The sequence below is a fragment of the Hirundo rustica genome, chromosome 9 (genome assembly GCF_015227805.2).
Source record: "Hirundo rustica isolate bHirRus1 chromosome 9, bHirRus1.pri.v3, whole genome shotgun sequence".
NCBI classification, from domain to species: domain Eukaryota; kingdom Metazoa; phylum Chordata; class Aves; order Passeriformes; family Hirundinidae; genus Hirundo; species Hirundo rustica.
This window is the reverse complement of record NC_053458.1, coordinates 3,327,472-3,349,870: the sequence shown is the minus strand read 5'-3', so window position 1 is coordinate 3,349,870 and position 22,399 is coordinate 3,327,472. Positions and strand designations below refer to the sequence as shown.

At 43.3% G+C, this 22,399-nt stretch overlaps 1 protein-coding gene and 1 pseudogene across 15 annotated transcripts in view; one reads left to right on the top strand and one right to left on the bottom strand.

Annotated features, from left to right (window-relative positions):
- The window catches only part of FGGY (FGGY carbohydrate kinase domain containing), a 258,281-nt gene extending 252,909 nt beyond the window's left edge, over positions 1-5,372 (top strand). For 10 of the 15 annotated variants that reach the window (XM_040072887.2, XM_040072885.2, XM_040072883.2 and 7 more), the window contains 2 exons: positions 3,780-3,841; positions 4,996-5,368. In XM_040072887.2, the coding sequence (XP_039928821.1) occupies positions 3,780-3,841; positions 4,996-5,077 (144 nt within the window). In that variant the 3' untranslated portion in view covers positions 5,078-5,368. Of the gene's footprint in view, positions 1-3,779; positions 3,842-4,995 lie in introns of all 15 variants that reach the window. The other 5 variants (XM_040072896.2, XM_040072897.2, XM_040072892.2 and 2 more) reach the window with 4 other exon arrangements.
- A 486-nt stretch (positions 5,373-5,858) lies between these two features.
- Positions 5,859-12,511, bottom strand: LOC120756533 (E3 ubiquitin-protein ligase RNF170-like; annotated as a pseudogene).
- Positions 12,512-22,399: the final 9,888 nt, after the last annotated feature.

Sequence of the window (22,399 nt, the reverse complement as noted above, 5' to 3'; positions counted from 1 at the left end):
AAAGTCCAGGCATTTCTTGGGATTGCCAAAATGACTGAGTGGTGAGAACACAGCTGGGAAGTTGTATTTGTGCTCAGATGCCTTATCCATTTAACTTTGGATACGATTTTTAAGGTCTCAAAATAAAGAAAAAGCCCAATTGGGATTTTGTTACTTGACTTTCTAAACTAAGGCTGCTGTCCCTAAATCTGATTTCTCATCTGCTTTAGGGGCTCACATCCCATTAATTTTCAGTAATACTCAACCTCTTCAGTCCCTGAGTCACTGCTGAAGATCAGACTTGGGCACTATTCTAGGTTGGGCTTGGTGATCTCCAAGGTCTCTTCCAGCCCAGCTATTCTGTGATTCTGTTCACAAGTGGGCTTCACTGGCCTCCGTGCAATCCCAAGGGACGTGGGCTCCTCTTGTGGGGTGTGCTGGGTTTTGTGAGGCAGCTCTTGGAGGATCCCAAGGGCAGGGAATCAGAGAAGATGGGTGTCCCAGCCTGAAGCTATTCCCTATGTGCACCTCCTGTGGCTCCTGTGCCAGGCTGATGGGCTTCTCATGGTGCCTCCTCCCACACAGGCTTAAAAACCTTTTCCTTCCCCTAACTGAAGAGACCACAGTTGAAATCTCCAGCTTTTAGATGCTGTGTCAAAGCTGGGCTTCCCTAGGAGGTAGGATTTTCCCTGGGTTCCAGTAGGGTTTCCCTTGGAGATCCACTGCCTGTTGCCCTGGATTCCTCAGCTGGGTAAATGTTGGATCCCCTGCCCCAGATGATGTTGGAGATGTGAAATTCAGCCAGCAGGATCGAATGGATTTGAGTGGCTGCCGATCTTCCTTGTCCTGAGCTCCTGGTGGGCCTTGGGCAGTTTGGTTCCCTGTCCCTTCCCAGGCAGGGATAACCCCGCTGGGCTGGGTCTCTCCATGGGGAGCAGAGTGTTTACTGCCTTGTGTCTGTCTCAGCGTTGACGCTCCAACAAAAGGTTAGAAATCATGAATGCATCCCTTTCTTTCTGCTCCACAGTGCCTCTCTTTTTTTTCTGTGTAAACGCTTCACTTGCCTCTTGCCCAGCCTTTAGAAATGATGATCAAATGCGAACTTTCAGGGTTTATTTATAGCGTAGCCTTTATGGAAAGAGAGAAAAGAAATGATTAAAAAGCAATTTTACAAAATATTTTGTTTTAAGAGAGAATTCATTGTGTTTTAAATCACTGTATTCATTGTGCTGTCTAGACTGGCAAACAAAGAAGATAGACCGTCATTCAAATTAGGATTGTGAAATCCTTGGTGACTGGAATTATGGATTTGGATGTCGACCCTCAAACAAACTATTTCTGAACAGCAGTATTATCACTTTGCTATATTTAAGGCTTTGTTGGAGACAGAGCAGTGCACAAGGTTGATCCGATTCAGTAACGCAATTCTAATGTTTCTTTGTTTCCCATTTCATTATAAATTCATATTTTCAATGTTCTGTTCCTCTTTGTCCCCAGAAAATTGTTGAAAAGACTCTCCTCTGGGAGTAAAGTTTTTTTGTTCAAGCTAACAATGACCAAACTGACTTTAAAACACAGAAAAACACACAACTAAAATGTGACTTGAGAGAGGGAATTAATTTAGGATATTTTGAGCAGCACAGAATGGGTGAGTTGTTGAAAATTGCTGGCTGTGTATTTTTTTTTTGCCACATGAAACCGTGGTAGTTGCTGTGAGACTTTAATGCTGCGGATTCTCAAAGGTCTGTGTATTTCCAGTAGATTTGAAAACACCAAAGCATTTTAGCTGATAAACTGAAGGCTGATAAAGTTGGGAATCTTCCTCCTTAGCTCAGTGTGGATGATGGGGGTCCAGCAGAAGGGAAGCAGCAACTTCTGGAAGCTGTAAGAGTAAAGCAGAACACGAGTGCATGGAGCACCCGTGTCAGAGGCAGAACATATCCTGGGAATGCTGCTGTGTCCTGGTCCTGAGGCGTGCACGGAGAGGGGAATGCAGAGTCTGGCCCTCCCTTTCATTTTTCTTGCACCTGTGATAAAAAATGGATTTGCCTGCTTAGACACTTTAGATGTTGTGAGTTTATTTTTGTGCGGTGTTTCTGGGGCAATTCAAATGGAGGTGTAAAGCAGGGAGCAGAAAGGAAGGTGACTCTTCCATTAGAGAGTGTTTCAGGGAGCTTTGTTTTCCCTAAGGCACAATGGAAAAGCAACAGCCATTGTACCAGAGGGAATTGGCTTTTATTTGAGGGGTTTTTTGGGGTTTGTTTGTTTTTGGGTTTTTTTGAGTATTCATTCATTTTTTGGATAGTCTGTCAATCCAGCTGGCCGTGTAAGGGAGTTGTAAGAGACTGACTATTGTAAACAGGGACAATGCTTGAGCATTGTCAGTGTCACCTGTTAAAGGACAGGGAATGAAATGCCCATTTCTCTTACTGGGAAGGATATCAGCCTTTCCATGGCAGTGTTTTAATCTGGCTGCTGTGCAGAGTCTCAGTGCCAGCAGGCTCACATGTCCCAGGGAAAAGAACACACTATCTCCCTGCAAGTGTTATTTCAAGGGTGTTCCTTGGAGAATCGAAGTACAATCAGCCTCTGCACGTATGAAAGAGAATGGGCATATGAGAGCACAGAAATATCCCTTGCTGGTGTATCAGCACCCTTAGCAGAGCTGGGTCCTGACTGCACACCTGGCAGTGCTTTTGCCTTTGGTAGAGCCTGCCCTGGGCTGGTGACACTGCACTGACATTGCTCATCCACATTGTGAAGTTCTGTGAGATCCTCTGCTGCCAAGTGTTGGATTAGTGGAAAGCACAGATTTCAGTAGAGCAGGTATTCCAGCCTGTAAAATCATCCAAACCTTTTAAAAACCCAGCTGAAGCAGCTGGTTGGAAGGTTCCAGCAGCAGAACAGTCTGCCTGCTCTCCAGTCGTCCTCATTCTTAGGCCTTGCTTTAAAACCAGGTTCAGGGTTTTGCTTAGAAACTCTGAACCCTGATTTAGTCACACACTGATTCTTGAGTCCTGACCTTTAATGTTTTTAACATTCTCCCATTGAAAAGCTGTTGCTTTGATTCTCCTTGTGAAATCACTGAGTGTCTGCTGCCTCCACTGTATCCTGAGAGCTCAGGCCTCTTAACTTCCATGATTCTCATTCCAGTGGGATTGCTTGGGAGAATCCACAGAAAATCAGATTCTCACAGAGATCAGGAAAGGAACCAGATTACTCATCCCTCTCCCTTCACACGTGACTGTCCCAGAGACTCCTTCTGCTGGGGGTTCTGCGAGCTCTGATTTTATTTTGGCCAAAAGCAGAGCAGGATCAGAGTTTGCCTCTTACACCTTTGTGCTGGAATGTGAGGGCAGCTGTGAGCTGCAGAACAGACCTCCCCAGGTTACCTTTAGCTTGTGGAGCACCCTCGAGTCCTCCCTTACTGCAGGGAACTGATCCTTTCAGAGTACGATTACAGGATCTCAAGTACAGTATCATTTTATTTGAGAACCCTCCCCTCCGGGGACTCGGTGTTTAACATTTCCTTTGGTTAGAGTAAATAATAAAAGATAAGTCTGTTCCGCCTGGGACTCCCAGGGAGAGAGAGCAACAGATTTTGGTTACTGAGGGTCTGCAGAGCTTTGTTCTCTTGACTACTTTATAATGGGATTGAACATATTTGCTGCCATCTGGCCTGTTCAGCCGAAACAAAATACATCACTAATGTTCCGATTGGTTTTGAAACATCTTGTTCTTGTCAAAAAGTATTTTAAATCAAAACAGGGCTTTTCCAGTTGGTGTTTGTCTTTTCCTAGGAGGCCATGGCGAAAATGGGGAAAATCGGGAGAGTCGTGCAGCCCAACCACGAGCATAAAAGGTAACGCTGGCCCCGGTGTGTTCCAGTGGGAGAGTTCAAGGGAGATAAAGTTGGGGTCTGGAGATGAGGTTGGGGTGTGCCTCTTCCCAGCCCTGCCGGATCGCAGTAGTGTTTAGCCTACAGATACTTTAAAAATCACAGTACATTACATTTTAAAGCATCGTTCATGCTGCATTTCTAACGATTATTCCTATTCATTTTTAAAGCTTGATTATTTCTGTTATATTTTAAGGATTATGAATATCGTATTCCAAAGGATCGCTCCTATTAATTCTCAAGGATTATCTTCCGTTACATTATATTTTAAGGGCAATTGACGTTGCCTTTTTGAAGGGCTCCGGGCTCCGGGCGGCGGCGCGCGGGCGCCCCCTGGCGGCGGCGGCGGCTCCGGGCTGAGGGGACGGGGGGGACACGGCGAGGGGGGCTCGGGGCCCTGGGGCCCCTTCTGGGCCCCGCAGCACAGGACACACACGGACGGGCTGCAGCGTGTCCAGGGGAAGGGGCTGGAGCCGAGGAGAGGCTGAGGGAGCTGGGAGAGGGGCTCAGGAGGGACCTTGTGGCTCTGCACAACTCCTGACAGGAGGGGACAGCCGCGGGGGTCGGGCTCTGCTCCCAGCGAACAGCGACAGGAGGAGAGGGAGCGGCCTCAAGTTACAGCAGAGGAGAATTACATTGATTAGAGGGAAAATTTCTTCATGGAAAGGGTTGTCCAGCCCTGGCAGAGCTGCCCAGGGCAGTGGTGGAGTCCCCATCCCTGGAGGGATTTAAAATCCCTGTGGATGTGGCACTTGGGGGCGCGGGGCAGTGGCGGCCTCGGCAGTTGGACTCAGTGATTTTGGAGGATTTTTCCCACCTGAATGAATTCTGTGAAGCTCCGGTCTCTCCTCACTCTCACGACAGAGAACTCTGGGGAAAACTGTCTGAGAACCCAAGCTGGCTGTGGGGAAATGAAAAGGTGGAATTGCATCTGGAAATCACAGTTTGGGTGGAAACTGCCCCGGCAGTGCCCAGGGAGGACTCTGACCCCAGCAGCAGCTGTATCTAGGAAAGAGTCAAAGTGTCTTTAAAGCTAAGAGAAGCAAGTAAACATTTATATTGCAGGGGATTTAAATCTTCAAATCTCAGGCTTTGCTGACATTCAATTTCTTACACAGATTTTATGACAAGAAATATGAAGTATTTTTGAAGCTTGTGGAGCATCAGAGAGAGTATCGCTCCATCATGAACAGCTTGTGATCCAGAGGCATGGAATCTGGGAACAGCAGGGATAACAAATTTCCAGGCATGTGTGATGCGGGTAATTTCTTCTTACTGTACCATCCATGTTAAAAATACACTTTTATCATTAAAATATACATTTTAATTTTTAATGAGAAATAAAGTGCAGTCACTTTACTGTGAAGCACTGGGTATTTTCTGTCAATAACCCCTGCACACTGGGACAAGGAATATTCATTTGTTCCTGTCAGAGAACGCAAGACAACCAGTTGCAGGTACCTCAGTGCCAGTATTTGGACTGGCAGGAACAGCACAAGGACTAACATGATTCACTCAGATGGGCTTGAGTCCATGGAGTCAGTGTTCACATAGATGGACTTTACATGCTTAGCTTGAGAGAAAACTCCTCCTTTAGTATTGGCCTAGGCTGCAATTCCCAGTTAAATGCAAACAGAAGTCACACAATAAAAAAATTATGCTTGCATTATTTAGAAAATAATAGTTTCTGACTTTTTTGTTGTTATTGTTAGTAGTTAGCCCTGAAAAACATCTGGTAATTTTTTTAAAGAAACAATGCTCTTCCTGCCTTGTCGTTCAGGGAAAAGCAATTGTTGCCATTTCCAAAGTACTCATTGTTAGGAGAAACAGCTTTACAAGTTCAGGGACATAATTAAAGACAATGAAAGTTGATGGGAATAAAATGAAGAAACATCATAACAAAAAGAGTAAAACAAGCAAGAAAACGAATCTGACATAGTGGGGTGTCAGAGCTCCCAAATCAGGGGCACAATAAAATCTGTCAGCTGAAAAGACAGAGTGGGAAAAAGCAATTGGAGACCAGTGTGTTGTAACCAATAAGTATTCATAAATTTTAATACCTCTATTTTAAGATGCAATTAATGTGTAAAAATGAAGTCTACAGACTCCAAGTGGATAACAAAGGTACAGGTTATACAGGGACAGATGTGCGGGGTTGGCTGGCACTGCACCAGCACTTTTACCTCTTTGCAGCTCAACACAAACAACTTCAGCAAAGTTTCCATAAACTTCCTGCTATTTATATCATTATCCTCAAACTGGCTTTGATTTCTCTGGCTGAACTGGTACCAAGACTTAGCACAAGGCGTGTGGGGAGTCTGGAAAGGGAACAAACAATCACACTGACTTGGTGTAAAGTGTAGATGCACAGGGTTCAAGGACTCTCTGTGCCTTGTGTGGGTTTGCACGACACAGTTACAGAGGTTTATTCACATTTCCTGCATGGTCTTTTAAGGCCTTTCTCCCCTTGTGATACTTGTACTTTATAGTTGCATTTTTGTTCCAAGCCAGTGTTGCTACCAGTTTCATATGATCCATTTTAAAACCAGAGCTGTGAGAACTCTGTATCCCAGCGGCTGAGTAATCAGCTGTGATAACACAAACACTGCTGCAGGATTTTGCAGTGAGACTCTCTGACCATCCTTGTGTTATACAAGACTTAGCAAATTGCTCAGTTTGCCAAGTTCTCAAATTAAAGTTTAATTCAAAACGAGCCAAGAAGTAAAATGTTAAAGCTCAAGAGTTCCAACGCTCTTCAGCTGCAGGTCGATTGGTGCTGTAATGTTAAACTGATTGTGGCATACTTATGAAACTGCCCTCTGAGGGCTCCACATCGAGTGCCTTGGCCATGCCAAGCGCTGCTGAGTCCTTCAGCCTGTGGCAGCAGCGCAGTGACAAACCCATCCCACTGTCCCAGTCCAAGAAAAGCCTCAGTCATGGCTTGAGGAAGTTTGGCCAAGGGTCCCTGAGCTGCAGACCCTGCCACCCTCACCCCTTCAGGTGCAATTTGCTGACAGACTTTTATCATGCAAATTAAAAGAAGGGAAGCAATCACCGAGTCATCAGCTGCTCCAAGAGTCCTGCAGAGAGGTCCAGGCTTCACTCACATGGAGAAGACAAGAATATGATGGTTCCAAAGAAGCAAAGAGCAACTCTTAGGAAAAAACTCCATGAGACCCAGCCAGGTCAAGAGTCCTCGCAAGGCAAGAGTCAGGAATGACAGCCTGTCATACAGGTAACCTGCAAACTGAATGTTCATGAGATTGGTTATTTTGTATTCTGATGCATTTCAGTTCCATGTGTCTCTTTAACTTTGAAAGTTAAAATCCCTCAAATGCAAAACCTTTCTGTGCTGTCCAAATGCCCCTACACTGTTCAATCATGCTACAATATCTGGAGGAACCCTTCTGAAAGGGATCCCTGCTGCCCCAGCCTTTGGAAAAGAAAGTATTCTGTTTGACATGGAATCCTTCTGGGAGCTGGGATTCCAGCCTTAAGAAAGGGCAGAGCCAATGTGAACTGATTGGGTTTGGCAATACCTGGGGAAAAATCCAGCTGCTTTCTATGCTGGAATCTGATTTGAAATTTTAGAAGCAAGTTAAAATCCTGCAGTTCGAATCTGAGTGATACTTGAAAGGTCCAGCCTGAGCCTCTCTAGGTCTGCTTTTAAATTAACCAGGCTTTTCATTGTACGCTGTGTTCTCCCTGACAGGGCGACTGCAGGACTTCTCCAGGTAAGAATTCCAGAAGCACCTTCATGAGAAGGTTCTGGATGCAGCAGTGGATGGTAACACTTCCAGCACAGTATTGGCAGCAACTGCAGCAGAAGGTAATCACATAATGGTACAGGCTGGTTTTCCTTGCTGGGTCTCTTTCAATCCATCCATTATGCACTGCTCACTCAGTAAATGCCGATTTATAAACACTTAGGGGTCGAGGTTGTTTCCTTGGCTTATTGTGTTGCTTCTCACAAGAGGTGTGAAAAGCAACGCAGTTCCACAATAAAGAACATTTTTCTTTTTTCCCCCCATATCCAGCCTCTCAGTACAACAAGCAACCTCTCACTGGGCCCTGGTGAGATTAGGGACTTCCATGCTGTTTTTTGTGGAATGTTATCCCAGGGATTCAATAAACTACACAAAAGCAAAATGCTGGAGGCCTGTTTGATATTTCACAGAGTTGTTTGATCTGACATGTGTCAAATGATAAATGCAAATGGCTGCAGGATCATTGAAGCCCAAGTGGGTTTTGAAATGCTGTGGGAAAATTAGAGGATAAATAAATCTGATCCCAAGAGCTCAGGATCATTTTTTGGCATGTGTCAGAATGCAGACAGAGGTAAATATTACCTTTGTCTGCAGGGAGGGCAGGTTAGTGCTGCTAGCCAGGGATTGTGCCTCCAGTAGGGGGTCAGGCAGCAACCTACCAAATTTAAAAATGAAGATATGCTGGACATGTTGGAGGTTATTTAATGTTTATAAGGAAGTTAACAGGACTAATAAACCCTTTTTCTACAATGGACTGTGAAAATGAATGTGATTCTTTGTTTTTAATACATGGTTTTCCTCTGCTAAGTGACTGTGCCAAAATGGAGCCTCTGCTCTTCTACACTGGTATGTGCAGAGATTCACAGATCAGCTAGGGGAGGGTTTCCTTTCCACAGTTTCTTTCCCTGTGGATCTTCCTCTGGAAGCTCCCTAGGTCATGGTTGATGCCCTCAGGATGCCTGTGGACAGAAGCCACAGGGGCCTGTGGACAGGAGCATTGCAGCTACATCAAGGTGGAGTTGTCCAGAGTGACTTCCAGGGCCAGTGATCCCAGATAAACCAGCAGGCACAGCCAAGGAGCAGCTGGTACCTCTGGAAAAGCCATTTGCCACATCCTTTTTTAGACTGCTGCAGATTCCCAAGTACAACATAGAGAGGTCTCAGGAGCAAAAGGGGGCAGAGTGTGAGGACAGTAAGATAAGGCTGCAGATGCAGTGACAGCAGTGAGTTTGTGCTGTTTAGAAAACAGGAAAATTGAATGTCAGGGCTGGCACCACCAACAAACCCAGCAAAGCACAAACAGCATCTCAGCAGAAGCAGCACAGCTTGACTGGCAGCTCTGGGGCACAGCGAGCAGTGTGACAGGTCAGGGAAATAAAACCTCTCAGCATTTCAACTGATGCAACTTGACAGGGACCCCAGTGAAAACAGCAGCACAACATTGTGCTGCCATTTTGATGGGATTGTTCTCTTGAGCTGAACAACAATCTTTGTTCCTAAGAACAGCCAGCGAGGAGTTTGTGTGAGCTGCGCTCTAACAAGAAGTCTCCAGGAGCTCTCAGTGCAGGGGTTCTGCCCAGCATCACCTCATCTGCTGTCACTGAGAAAGGGAATTTGAGAGAAGCTATGTTTGAAATCCAGAAAAAAAGAAATGTTCCTGATGCCATCAGTTATATCACGTGTACCAGGAGCGGGGATGTGAAATTTGGCCCAAAGGTATTTTTACGAACCTTGCTTCACCTTGTGCTTTTTACTCGTTTCCATCTGAGTGCAGGGCTTATCTTTGTGCCTCTTGTGTTTTGTTTGCACACACAGAGCACTTGGCTGAGCCCACAGCTGTGCTTATTCCTAAATCCCCATCCAGTCTGTACAAACCCAGTCTGGCACCCATCTTCCAGCTTCCCCTTTAGCTTTGTGTTTGACACCCATCACCTGTGATGGGCTTTGGCCCACTGGGGTGGTGGATCAACATCTGGGGATCCCCATGGCTGCACTGCTGTGCCTGTGCTCAGTCCCAGCAAGGCCAGCCGGGCTCTGATGGGTCACAGAGCCCTACAAGGCCTTTCACAAAAGAATCCCATGGAAATTAAGATTTGCTGCACTCAGAATCCTTTGTTTGGTAGAACAGGAAAGGAAGGACTCCTCTGAAGTTGACCTATTTGTGCTTCAGCGAATTTTTCATAAAATAGACAAAATCCTGTTTTAATCTATCCCACTCCACAACCTTCTGAGGGACTCTGTAGGTTTCTCTAAAGTACCTCTGTGGTTATTGTTAATTAGAAAAAAATAATATAGCTGAAGGATCGCTTTTCAGTTGAACTTCCTGAACATATGGTTCAAACTGAAGCTGAAAAGGAAAACTTCAGGACAAACTGTATGAATTACTACTAATAATAAAATCAGACATTTTTTATAAGTCCACATTAATCTTCTTTAAAAGCTTTGGGTTAACCACATTTTTTAAATAAAACTTTTACCGGAGCGGAATTTATTAAGAGAGCTCAGTGTTGCCTTAGCTCTGTTCCACAGGGCATCAAGAGAAGTTTTATTACTGATTTCAGTCACAACAGACTTAGATCTACACAGAATGGTTTTGATAAGCCCAATGTAAAAGTTTTATTGGTTTAAGACACGAAAAACAGACGTGTTACAGAGACCACTTCTACTCTATAAACAGCCATAACATGGATAATGCATTGCACTGGAGTCACTGTTCCAGAGTGTAAATAATGGTGTGGAGGGAAGGAAAGCCTGGCCAAGTATGTACAGCTAAGAAAAACAACACAGACCCAGCTTGTGTATGGTACTTCTCCTCTGCAGATCTCAAAATTAAATACAAATAAAGTCTGTATCATTAGGTCATACTCACAGATGGAAAAGGGAAAATTAACCAGGCCAGGGAAAGAGGAAAGTTGATGCTCTTTGTTGTTTATGTCTATCTTTGTACTTGAAACTGTAACTACTGGGGCATTATTTGAAACAGGTTTTGAGGCCATGTGGTTGTTGTTTGTCCTGGATGGGTTCTGTTTAAAGCCTCCTTTTCCTGTCTGTTATAAAACAGTGTTAGAAAAACATGAAACAACCTGAAGTATTACATGGTGTCTCTCCTGTGGTGTCCCTGGCTGTTGGGGATCCACTGTTTCTTTATGCTCCCAGAGGATGGGGATAGTGGCAGTGGTGACGTGGGGCTGTGCTCTGTTATCTTTATCGTAAAGATAAAAATTGCTTTTATTGCACCAACATTAATGACACGGCCCCTTGGTGTCCTTTGTACTTAGATCTTTTTATAGCGTGGTGAAAAAAGTGTGAATGGCTTGTAAATATAACTTGCACTTGCTTCAAGGTGCCAAGCTCACAGTGGCTTCAGTGGTGCAGAACGTGGGCCTTAAAAATCCTGACATCCCTTTATAAATGCAATTGTGAACGTACCTCCCTCCACTATTCTGTGTTTCATCCTTGTATTCACTCGGAAAAACTATTGAAATGCTGTAATCCCAACCATATGGCTCAGAGCCTCCAAGAAGGCATTTAGCAGACACATTTGTCTGGAGAGTTAGGGTTTTACACAGATTATCCAGTGACTGGAGATGCTCTGGGGTAGGACAGGAGCCCACACCAGGGGCTGCCTCTACAGAAGAACCCTCTAAATCTGCTCTGTCCCTTTCCTGTTAGGAAGATCCTGGGCTGGAATAAACAGTTAGTGAGCTTACATGGAGCTGAGATGTCTTTGAACAATTTTCCTCTGTAAGACCACACAGATTTACTTAAAAAAACCAGTAAACAGATTAAAAAAACCTTTATGCATGACTAGAAACCAACTTACTGAATTGTTAAAAATGGAACTTCCACTGCTTTTGTTTGTGTAAAAACCTTTTACAGGACTGCAAACCAATGTAGTTATGCCTAGATCACTCTTTTATTTTAGGTAAATGTTTCACTTGGGAAGCAGAAATGTGGGACAGAACGAGACCTAAGCCTGGTGTGTCCTACTCCTGATTTTTACCCAGAGAAATTAATTTTATGGGATAGCTGGATTTTTATGCTGCTGATTAAAAAGACAAGCTGTCTTCTCAGAAATGAGTTCATGCTTGAAGATGAGACTTCATGTTTGTTACATCTCGAGCTTTCACACTTACAAACATGATTACTGGACTGTTGATTTTTGTAATAGGGTGGGGTTTTTTTTTGCATAGTCAAATACAAATTGTGTGATTTTCTGGTGCATTTTATCCATTCCACAAGTTTGTATTGTAATTTAACAGTATCCTCTTGAGGTCATCTGTTACTTTTTGGCAGCCTAAGACTTCATGGGCATTTCAAAAGTGGCACCTTGTAGATGTGAAAGCAATGAGCAAATAAAAATACAGTTACTGATTTTTCAGGGAGTATAAAAATAGTATTTCTTCTGCTTCTAGTGAGGGAACCTACATTAATTCCAGGGAGAAGGGGTTGGTTCTGGTTCTTACACAGGCCTTGAGATTGCTGCCAAAACAATGCCTTGTTTAGTAGCCTGTGCAAGCACTGTCAGTCCGGAACACTTCCCACAGAATAAATGCCCACAGCTGGTTTGTGCTGGGAGAGGGGCTCACTGGAGGCAGGTGGGGCAGCTGGAGTTGCTGTGGTTCCTGGGAGAGATGCAGTGCAGAATTTGCTTGACATATTCAGTTCATTAATAATAATTTACTGTGATTAGCAGAGAGTTACAGAAACTCAGCATAGATATCACACGTAACTAATTGTCACTGTTTCCCTCCTCCTCTGCAGTTGTGTCTGTCACTTAAATGTACTGAAATAAAGTCTGGTGTGACTGCCTTCCCTGCCAGTCCCTGCCTTCCTGGAGTGCCAAGTGGGATTCTCTCTGTACCATGGGCTGAATGGCAAAAAGAATCCAGGTAAGTGTTCCGGAAACCAGGTCTCTTACCACAGACAGGTCTAAAAATATGAGTTCACCAAAGGAGTAATTTTGAATCAGCACCATTCATACCATTCTTTCCTCCTGTAATGAGGATCTGTAAATAAGAGAACTGGAGGTTTTAAAATAATGTACCATAACTTTGATTCTGTGATCTTCGAGGCCTTTTCCAGCCTTAACAATAGTGTTTCTGGAACTACTGGAAAAAAATCTTGCTCCTTTACTGTGAAGTTATAAATGTATTTGTTTCCATCGTCAACAGAAAAATGTCAGATGCCAAAGGCCTTTCCACTGTTATCAGATTTTCCTTTCCTTGCACTGATAAGATTCTCTCCTGCAGAGATAACAACCACACAATTGTGCAGCAAAGGATGGCTGGGTAGGAGCGAGACACCACAGCGATGGTCAGATCCAAGTCCAGGACATTGAACTCCAGGCAAGCAGATTTTATTTAACACAGTGGCACCTAAAATTCATCTGGCACATCCCGTTCCATTCTGACCTCCTGTGCAGGGCTGGGGGGCATTTGCAGATGGAGTACACCCTCTCAAGCTGGACAGGCAGTGATGGTTTCTGTCAGCTACAGCCCAGAGCAGTTGTGTTTACAAACACTGCACACACACAAGCCCATTAGGTATTTATTCTATTTGTGCACAGGAATAATGCCCACATTTCTTTAGCTTTGCCTCGTACAACAAAGGGAATGAAATGTGTTTCTGATTATGTGATAGATATGGAGTCAAGGGAAGCCCAGCATTCCCAGACCGTAACCAATGGAAATTCTGAAAGGCTCCCTTGCCCTTTGCAACCTCAACAAGTTGAAACCTCTTGTGTATTTTGTATTAGCTTGTCTTGTACAGTAATTAACTTATATATGACTCCTAGGGGACAAGTGATTATGGTTTATTTCCAGATGACTCATGAGCAAGTCTGCAGAAAGAGTGTTTGTACTGCTCAGAAAACAGGAAAATGGAATATTTACTGTTGCTGATGATACCAGTGCTGGCTGCTGAGCTCAGGCACCGGGCAAAGGAGCTGGAAACTCGTCAGCTTGAGTGCAAGCGCCTGTTGAGATCAAGCTCTGCTCCCAGAGCATTTGATTAGAAATAGGAATTGCAGCAAAGATCCAGGCAGTGATCCTGCACTGTGTGAATAATATGTGTGTGTATAGGAAGAAGAAAAATCATTCAAACATCATTCAAATCCAGGATTTGATACCACATTTTTAATTTCCTTGTGATCTCTCACTGACTGAGTGAAGCAAGGTGGGAAACTCAATCAGCTCTTGCAGGTTGACCAGCGGGTGGCAGATCCAGAGGGAACAAAACCAGGCAGCTCCTCACATACACAGTAAAGCCATGGACATTCTCATGGATGCTAGGGATTTCTGAGTCCAGCAGGTACCAAGGCAAGGTGGCCCTGGTTTCACCTGGTATGGACATTCTTTACTCCAATTGCATTAATGGAGCATTTGGGAGGAAAAAGGGACTCGGGGTCACCTTCAGCAAAGACATCAGTGGTTTACTCGTGTCCTGAGTGGATCAGCTGGGAAAAACACACCAGGTCTGTCATTTATTTTTAATAGATTATCTGCACATAATTAAATTTCTGATTTATTGAGTCCAAGCACGCCCAATGATGCTGGAGTTGGCTCTGTCCTGGTTGTGAGGGGCCCGCCCAGCTGGATCTGATAGAAGGAGAAGACAGATGATATCTGACATCGCTGTAAGGCTGCCAGAACTAATTTACCCCTTCCAAAATCCTGAGCCGGCCTTTGAACATTTGAACTGTGATTGAATTAGAGATTGATTATGGCAGTCAGCGTTTGTGTCATGAGGCTTTGGGGTTTTGATGGCACTAAACAGTCCTAACAAAATGAAATATTTAGTGTGACTTTGCCTAAAATGACATATTTTTAGGGAGCTTCCTCTCGTCCAGTAATTCTGTGTGTTATTTAAAACAGCACTATTAAAATTGTCATTCCTCCTAACATTTTAGGCTGGAAACTTTGCAAGTGCCCTTAGGAATGACTATTTCACAGTCTTGTATTTGGATCTGGGTGCCTTTGGTGGTTCTAACCTATGTGTTGTTGGGAATCCTCAGCCAGAACTGAGTGATAAAATGTTTAGTCGAGTAGAAGTCAATTTAATTAATTTTGAGGAAATGAAAGAAAAAGGTCCAACCAAACCCCAAATTCAGAAGCAAATTATACTGAAAAACTGAATTCAAAGATCCAGAGAAAGCCTTAAAGTTTTTCAGGAACCAGGTCCTGGTGGTTCTATTCCTTTCTCAGTGCACAGCACAGGTGTTCACTGAGGTCACATTTCCACAGGTCAGATTTGCCAAGGAATTCTTCATGTAGGTGCCTTACCAGGGGCCAGGCTTTGAAACTGTGACTGTCAGATTTTTGAGAAAAAGGAGCTTTTCAGATCTGGACACATCTTTTGGCTTAAAATGAAAGCTGAGCATTTCAGAAAAAAATTCTAGTAGAAGTCTGCAAAACCTAGCCCATTGTACTAAACCCCAGCCACCAGATTTGATACATTTTTAATTCTTGCCCACAACAGGAAGGCGTGAAGCACTGATCTGTTTGTTGGCTATGGAGCCAGAAGCTCCTGGGTATAAACCTTTATCTCTGTGACACAGCTCAGCTCACAGCATCTTCCAGTTTTACCACAAGGAAATTTAGCTCTAAAGCATCAGTGGTGAGTCTGTTCTCATCAGCATCTTTGAGGAAGGGTATTAAAGTTTAAAAAGCTCTCAGCAGATTGAGCGCTCACAAACATTTATTGGTTTTTCCATGAGCACGTGGCATTGTTCAGTAAAGCAGCCCCTGCTTTGAGGTTTGAAGTTGTCAGGGAGGAGTGACAGTGTCACTTTGCTCTGGCAGGGGAGCAGCTGCTCCCAGTTTTAGTTACAAGGCCAGTTCAGATGACAAGGGAGGATACACTGGACAGCTCGTGGTTTGGCAATCCAGATCTTATCTAATCATAAGCAAATTATAACCAGGATATTTTAAAAGGAAGGATTGATTCATGTGGATTTTTCAAAATTAATCTAATGATAAAAAGTCTAAATAAATACTTCAATTATTTATTCATAATCAGTCTGATGAGTGCATCTTACAGTGGTCCAGCAGACCTACATGAGGCTGAGCTTGCCACTCCTCTTTGTAGAAAGGTTTGAGAGGAGCTGAGTCAGTGACACTGTTGGTGTGGAATCATTCAGCAAAGCCAACTATGCCTTATTTGCCAACTAATAATTTAATTGCCCAATTTAATTACCTTTATTTGCCAATTATTAATTTAGTTGGCAAGGGATTCTCAGGTTTTATAAATTATGAAATGAAATGAAATGAAATGTAGTTTTTTTCCATCTGAAAATAATGCCCTCCCTTTCTAAATCTTCTCCTTCGAAAGACATTTAACATCATTGAAAAAGTACCTGAGCCCAATAAAAAACTTGCATTCCTATTTTTAAATATTAACTTGAATCAAGGGCACACTGCAGGTATGTTGATCACCTGACAGAGTAGCAGCTAATCAGTGCCGTTGTGAAACATCTCTAAAACTTGCCAGACACTTGTGATACTTTGGAATTGCATAACTGCAGACTTAGGTTATGTAATACAACTTTGTCCACATCCTAAGTGAAGTGCAGAATTTAAGCAGAAGCCCTAACATGTTGAAGTAATTTTTAATGATGGGCATTTATATGCCATAGGGTGTTTATTCTTTGTCATGGTCTATGGTCCTCGGGAAGGGTTTGATTTATGTAAAGGTGTTCTTCAGTTTAATGCTGCAAAATTGATAAGGAAACGTGTTCAGGGCTTGGTTTTGTGCAGTGCTCACCATCCTGATCCTGATTCAACAAGGCACTGAAGCACAAGCCGAATATTCAGCCCTCAGGTAACACATAACCTCTTATGTGCCAGTAATATTGGAATAGAAATACACTTAGAACAGAAATACTGCCCCTGGCATTCCTGCTGAAGCACTGATAAGCTAAACAAAGCACTTTTCAAAGCTTAATAACCGGATGGGATTTGTAGCATAAACAATGCTCCTTGTTAGTCACCAGTCCCCAGGGCATCTTCCTCACTTTGTTACAGATAAATTAGCAACAAATGAAATGCTGTGTGTGATTTCCTGCCCTGGGTATGCCTGTGCACTCGCGTGCCACTGTGAGAGCTGTCATTTATTATTTATCCAAGAATGTGTTCACGTCCTCAGTGTGATTTAATTACTTATTAAAGGTGCCAGACCGGCAGATGCAGAAGCTGGAGTTTGGTTATCCAGAGAACGTGCTATGGGCAGTGACATCCTCCCCAGGATGTTCAGTGCTTCACCCCAAATCTCCAAGCACAGCTCTTTCTCTCCAACCTTTTCCCAGGTTCTCTGCTCAATGTGTTGTGTTCCTAAAGGCTGCTAACAGAGATGTCAGTCCTGTGGTTTGTAGACAGGAATGTTGATACTGAGGAAAATGGTTTGAACAGATTAGGTCAGTCTGTTTTAGCCAGGCCACTCAAGCACTGGGTTAGTACTGACAGAGGTGAAACCCCTTCTACCTAAACGATAGCAAAAGATATTATTTGTAAAGTTAGAATGAGCCCAGATTTCCTTCTGCTTGCCAGGGGCTGTGTGCACAGTGCTGCAGTAACTCAGACCTTACCACAGACACACTTGTCTTGGAAACAGCAGACTGAATTCTGCACTGTTTGAAGAAACAGGATTTTGGGTCCATTTTTTATGTCACTCTGAGCCTATTACTGCTCAGTTGTGCAGTTCAAAGCACTTCCCCCACACCCAGGCACAGCTGGATGCAGGACAGCAGGGAATCTTCTCTCACTTCCATCAGCACACAGGCTGCAATGGGGAAACCCGGATTTTATTTGGCCTAACTCACTGAATGTGAACAGAGAAAGGCTGTTAAATAACAGCAAGGTTCCTTTCACATAGCTCCAGAATATTTTGAGGAAGGTAATGAACACAGGAAAATCCAAACTTTTATGACTCTGTACATTAAATCAATCCATGATAGCCCAGGCCAGCCATTCCTGTTGCCTTGCTGACATTTTGGTCCCAGGACATGCCTGAAAGTTGGAATCCTGCATCCATTTTGTCTAAATTGTAGGTTGGGCTTTTTTGGTGCTCGATCTTTGGTTGGGTCTGTAAAGCACAGCTGCAGTTCCAGTACCAGTGTTTGATCTTAATGAGCTCCTTGGTTTGGCTCTGGAGTTGGAGCTGGCAACCACTGCAGTGCCTATTTTAGTTTGCACAGTTGAACAATCCCATCAAAGCCAACAGGTCTGGACGTGCCAACCACTGGCACTGGTGCATTATTAATTCCCAATTCTACACAACTCCACAAAAGCCTACCTAACCAAAAATGAAGCCTGTGAGGTACGAAGATGGGGCTGAGAGGTGTGAGGGTGTGAAACGCTTCTGCCACTGTTTGGAGCAGGGCCTACGTGATGGCCTTTGACACAAACTGAGGGGATTTTGACCCCTCAGATGAGCTTTTGCATGACACACTCCCAGTGAGTCCCATCTGTGACTGAATTCCATCCTGGAATGTCAGAGTGGGTGTTGCTGGATATGTAGGAAGCTTCGCAGAGCTCAGCTCAGAACCACTGTGCCCCTGGTTCCTGTGCATGAGCAAAACGGAGCAGCTGTTGGAGAGCAGCACAAAAGCAAGGGAGGGATCTCTAAATGCAAACAGAAGGGACAGACAAGATCAGCCTTTATCTTAAAAAATGATCCAAGTGCAAAATGCAGTAACAAAAATTGTAATTGCAACCTCCCTGGCAGTCTGTCCAAGAGAGGCTCGACCCCTGCTGTGGGAGTTGGCTTCCCCTCTTTGGAATATGCCCTAGCAAGAGAACCTCCAAACATGAAAGAAAATGTGTTCAAAATTCTGAGGCAGACTGAAGTCTATTTTCAAATAAAACCAAGAAAAATGACATTGATGTAGAAATGACGGGAAATCTGAACTTGGTTTTGACAGGTAGGTACACAATAACTTGTTTATTTAACATATAAATGTTGCAGTAACAGGACAAGTCACACTTCACACACCTGTAGCTCTCCTACCCTGTCAGCTGTGGTTGGGTTTGAGATACTGTTGTGTTATTCAATAGCAAGTGGTGGCTGTGACATTTTCATCTAGTGTTTCTATTTTTGAACACACTCTTCTTCCACTGAAGAATACTTTTTCAATACTCCTTTTAAAACATGTCTTTTAGTGCTTTTCACACTAACTTTCAGATGTTTAGAAAGGAATATTCTTTAATAACTTAGCTGGTAATAATGTTTCTGCATAATAAGATAATGGTATATAATTGCTATAATGGAACATAGAGTTCTGAAAATTCTTTCATTTAGAGAGATTAGAGATATTACCGGAATTAGTTTCCCTCGCAGTACATACCAGCACCCTGGCATAGAATCAAAAGGGTTACTTCTTGGAAACTGTTTGTGATTTCCCCGACCTGGAAAAAAAACCATGTTCCTGATCTTACCTGTGGATTAATCCCTGACTGTGGTGAGTACTGGAGGCATTTGGTGCACAATATTAAGTGTGAGGATACTCTCAGGATCAGAATCTGTATGGCACAAAACTGGGACACAAATCCACCTGCCAAACTGGTGCCTTGGGAGTCCCCTTTTCAGCACACACTCAGAGAACAGGACCTCAAAGTCTCACTGTGTTCATGACCAGCACATCTCTGCCACAATTCATATCCCAGTGCTGCATTTTTTGTCCTGGGCACAAACTAAAATTGTATCTGAGACATTTAATACATGTGAATTTGCAGAGGGGCTGCTGTCATGACACTGCCAACAGTTCCATGATGTCAATTAACGTCAGCTGGATAAAGCTGGAATTGCCAAAACCCACTCCCACTTGTGACCTTGTTCACTAAAAAAAGATAAGGGTACTAAAATAGAAGTGCAGATATCAATGAGAAAGTAAATGAAAAGGCAGAAATAAAAAGGCATAGGTGGGAGATAAACAAATGTTAGGGAAACAGCTGAGGAAGTGAGAGCAGAGGAGGGAAGGATGCAATGCCAAATTGGGGTTTTGCTGAGTAGAAATGATGCTGTAGAGGTGTAAATATTTTATTCTGTCCAAGTCACTGTTCTTAAAAGTTGCCAATTCTGAGATTTTTCCCTGAAATAGCTGAGGCAGATCATTCCTTAAGGATGTTTTAATTTCTTCTTGGATGAAGCCAAAAGGTGCAATTACAAGATCTGGTCACAGTCTCTTTCATTAATGTAGGTCAGTAGTTTTCTACCTCAGACCTGCTTTGTCTCCAGTATAGCTTTTTATGGAATTTAATGAGATATCGCAGATTATGGTTCTTTGGCTCCATTTCCATCTTTTATGTTTCAGTTTATGAATGCCTGCCTCACTGGCATATGACAAACTTTAACTATTATTTGAAAAAGCAGTAATTATTTTTTCTGAAGCTCCTACAGTAAACAATACTGTGTTCAGTTCTGTGTGAAAGGTGTGTATGCATTTGTTCTCTGTATATACACACTCCATGATAACTCTATCTCGGAGTCTGCAACCAAGGAGCCCAGAAATTACTCCAGTCAAAACAAAATTAATTATAAAAGACTAAAAATGCCACCACCCCAAGCCTTCAGAGGTTTAATGAGATGACTGTTTCTTACCAGCATGAAATCTGTGGGCATAAGGAAATGTTCACTGAGTTAAGATGTGCTAAGAAAAGTGTAAAGAAGAGCATAAATGGCTCAGGAATTTCAGGAATCCCACTGGCTTAAACAGTCTTTTATTTAAAGCAAATGTTCTCATAGTTGAATGGCTTCCAAGAACGGCCTCAAGTGATGAAAGTATTTCCATCTAATGTGAAAATACTTGAAAGATGCTTATTCCATGTGAAAATATTGCCACCTTTCAGAAAAGCCTGAATACGAGAGTCCTTTAATGAAGATACTCTCAGACAAGGTATTAATTTTTAGAACATATCCAAAATATCCAAAATATTTCTATTATTTTGATAATGAATAGATTTTAATGACTTTCATCTCCTATAGCAGCCAGGGAAAATATTTCAGAGTATTTTACAAAACAGATACTTCAGTAACAGAGTGAAAAATTTTACATTCATCATCCTGACATTGCTCCTTTTTCCCTCAGGGCATAACTGACCTGGAAACTACCACAGAGCATCTGCAGGGAAAAGCAATGGGGAAAAAAAAACCTGTAGAGACCAGCAAGGCACTGAGAGTCAAACAACTCCAGTCCACAGCAGTGGCTTTTTAATTCCTATTTTATGATTTTTAGATGTTCAGTTATGCTGAATAAACTCCATTTAATAACTTGTAAACTGGCCACATTTGGAGAATAAACAGTCAATGCTTTTTTCATGAAAACAGAGTAACTTCCAACACACAGCTTGATTCAAAAGTGGCAGGAAGGTGCCAGAGATTGTGACAGGGTGTGAAGGGATGTGTGGCCCAGCAGGGATCAGAGCAGTTTGTACTGTGTAATAATTCATCGCACGCATATTGGGAATTGGTTTATTCTGGTTTCTGCATCTAAAAATTCAGATGTGCCTCAGTACTACAGAACACTGTGGATTATTGGGTGCTCCTAAAGCATTTGAAAGATGTTCAGGAAGTTCAGACTTACAGAAACCAAATCAACTAAGCTGCTAAATATGATTGGAAAGCAGAGGAAGATTTTTTATCTTTTTTTCTAAAGGCAAGAAATGTGCAAGTACATGACTAACCACCAAGGGTCAGTGTTCAGTGGTTTTACATTCTGACATCTTTCTTCCCAGGTGCCTGCAAAATCCCTTTTAGATGCAGTCCTGTAATTAGGGTTTTCCAACAGTATTTTTAAACCACCAGTGAGATGCACATGTGCCATACAAAGTATGGGAAAATTCAAGTGTCTGGATATGGGGCTTTTGTCAGCCAGCTACCAAGTTATGTCTGAACAGAGTATTGTTCATATTCCTGGATATAAGTCCCACTGAAAATAATAAAAAACATTCTAGGAAGTGGTTTTTATGAATAGCAATTAAATTATTGTAGCAAATGCCATTCTTCTCTTTTGTTAAGAAAGTTAAGACAGCCCTTACTGAGAGATTGTCAGGTGCTTTGTCAAGATGGCAAGGGATGCACTGTCAAGAGGAGTGAACACATTTTAAGTAAATTCCTGTTGAGAGAAGTAATTTAACCTGACTTTAAAACGTAGCAACTGTGGATATCAGACATCAGGAGACTGAGCTGCAGTCCTGGTGTGAGGTAGGAGCCTGGCTGGCCTCCCCTGTTTCTGGGATGTTAATATAGGTCATAATCCCTGATTGGCACAAACCCAGAATGTACTGACAGACAGTCATATACACTGCAGCTCATGAAGCAATCTCCAACCAGGCTTAAAAAATAAACCCAACCCACCTTACTCTACAGAAGGCACAGAGATCCCTTTGTTCCCCTTCTGCCCCACGGCTGAGCTCCAGGCACAGCTGCCCAGTGCTGGGGAGTTTCTGATGTGCCCCCGCTTTTGAAAGATGCAAAAACCGGGCAGATTTCTGTCTGAAGCTGATTTGATTTCTCTGCAGACGCAGCCAAACCCTTGCAGGGGTCACTGCTCTGTCAGGGTGAGCACCCAGAGCCCGTCTGACCTGGATGCAGCAGCCAGGAGCACACGGGTGAGCCGATGTCTCCTGACATAATCCCGGATTACCCGACCTGCACAGCCTGCCTTGTTTCTACACGGATCTCAGCCACGCTCCTCACCCTAGCCAGTCTGGATTACCCCTCCAGCACTGCCATCCCTTAGGAATAATCATTTCTGGATGCT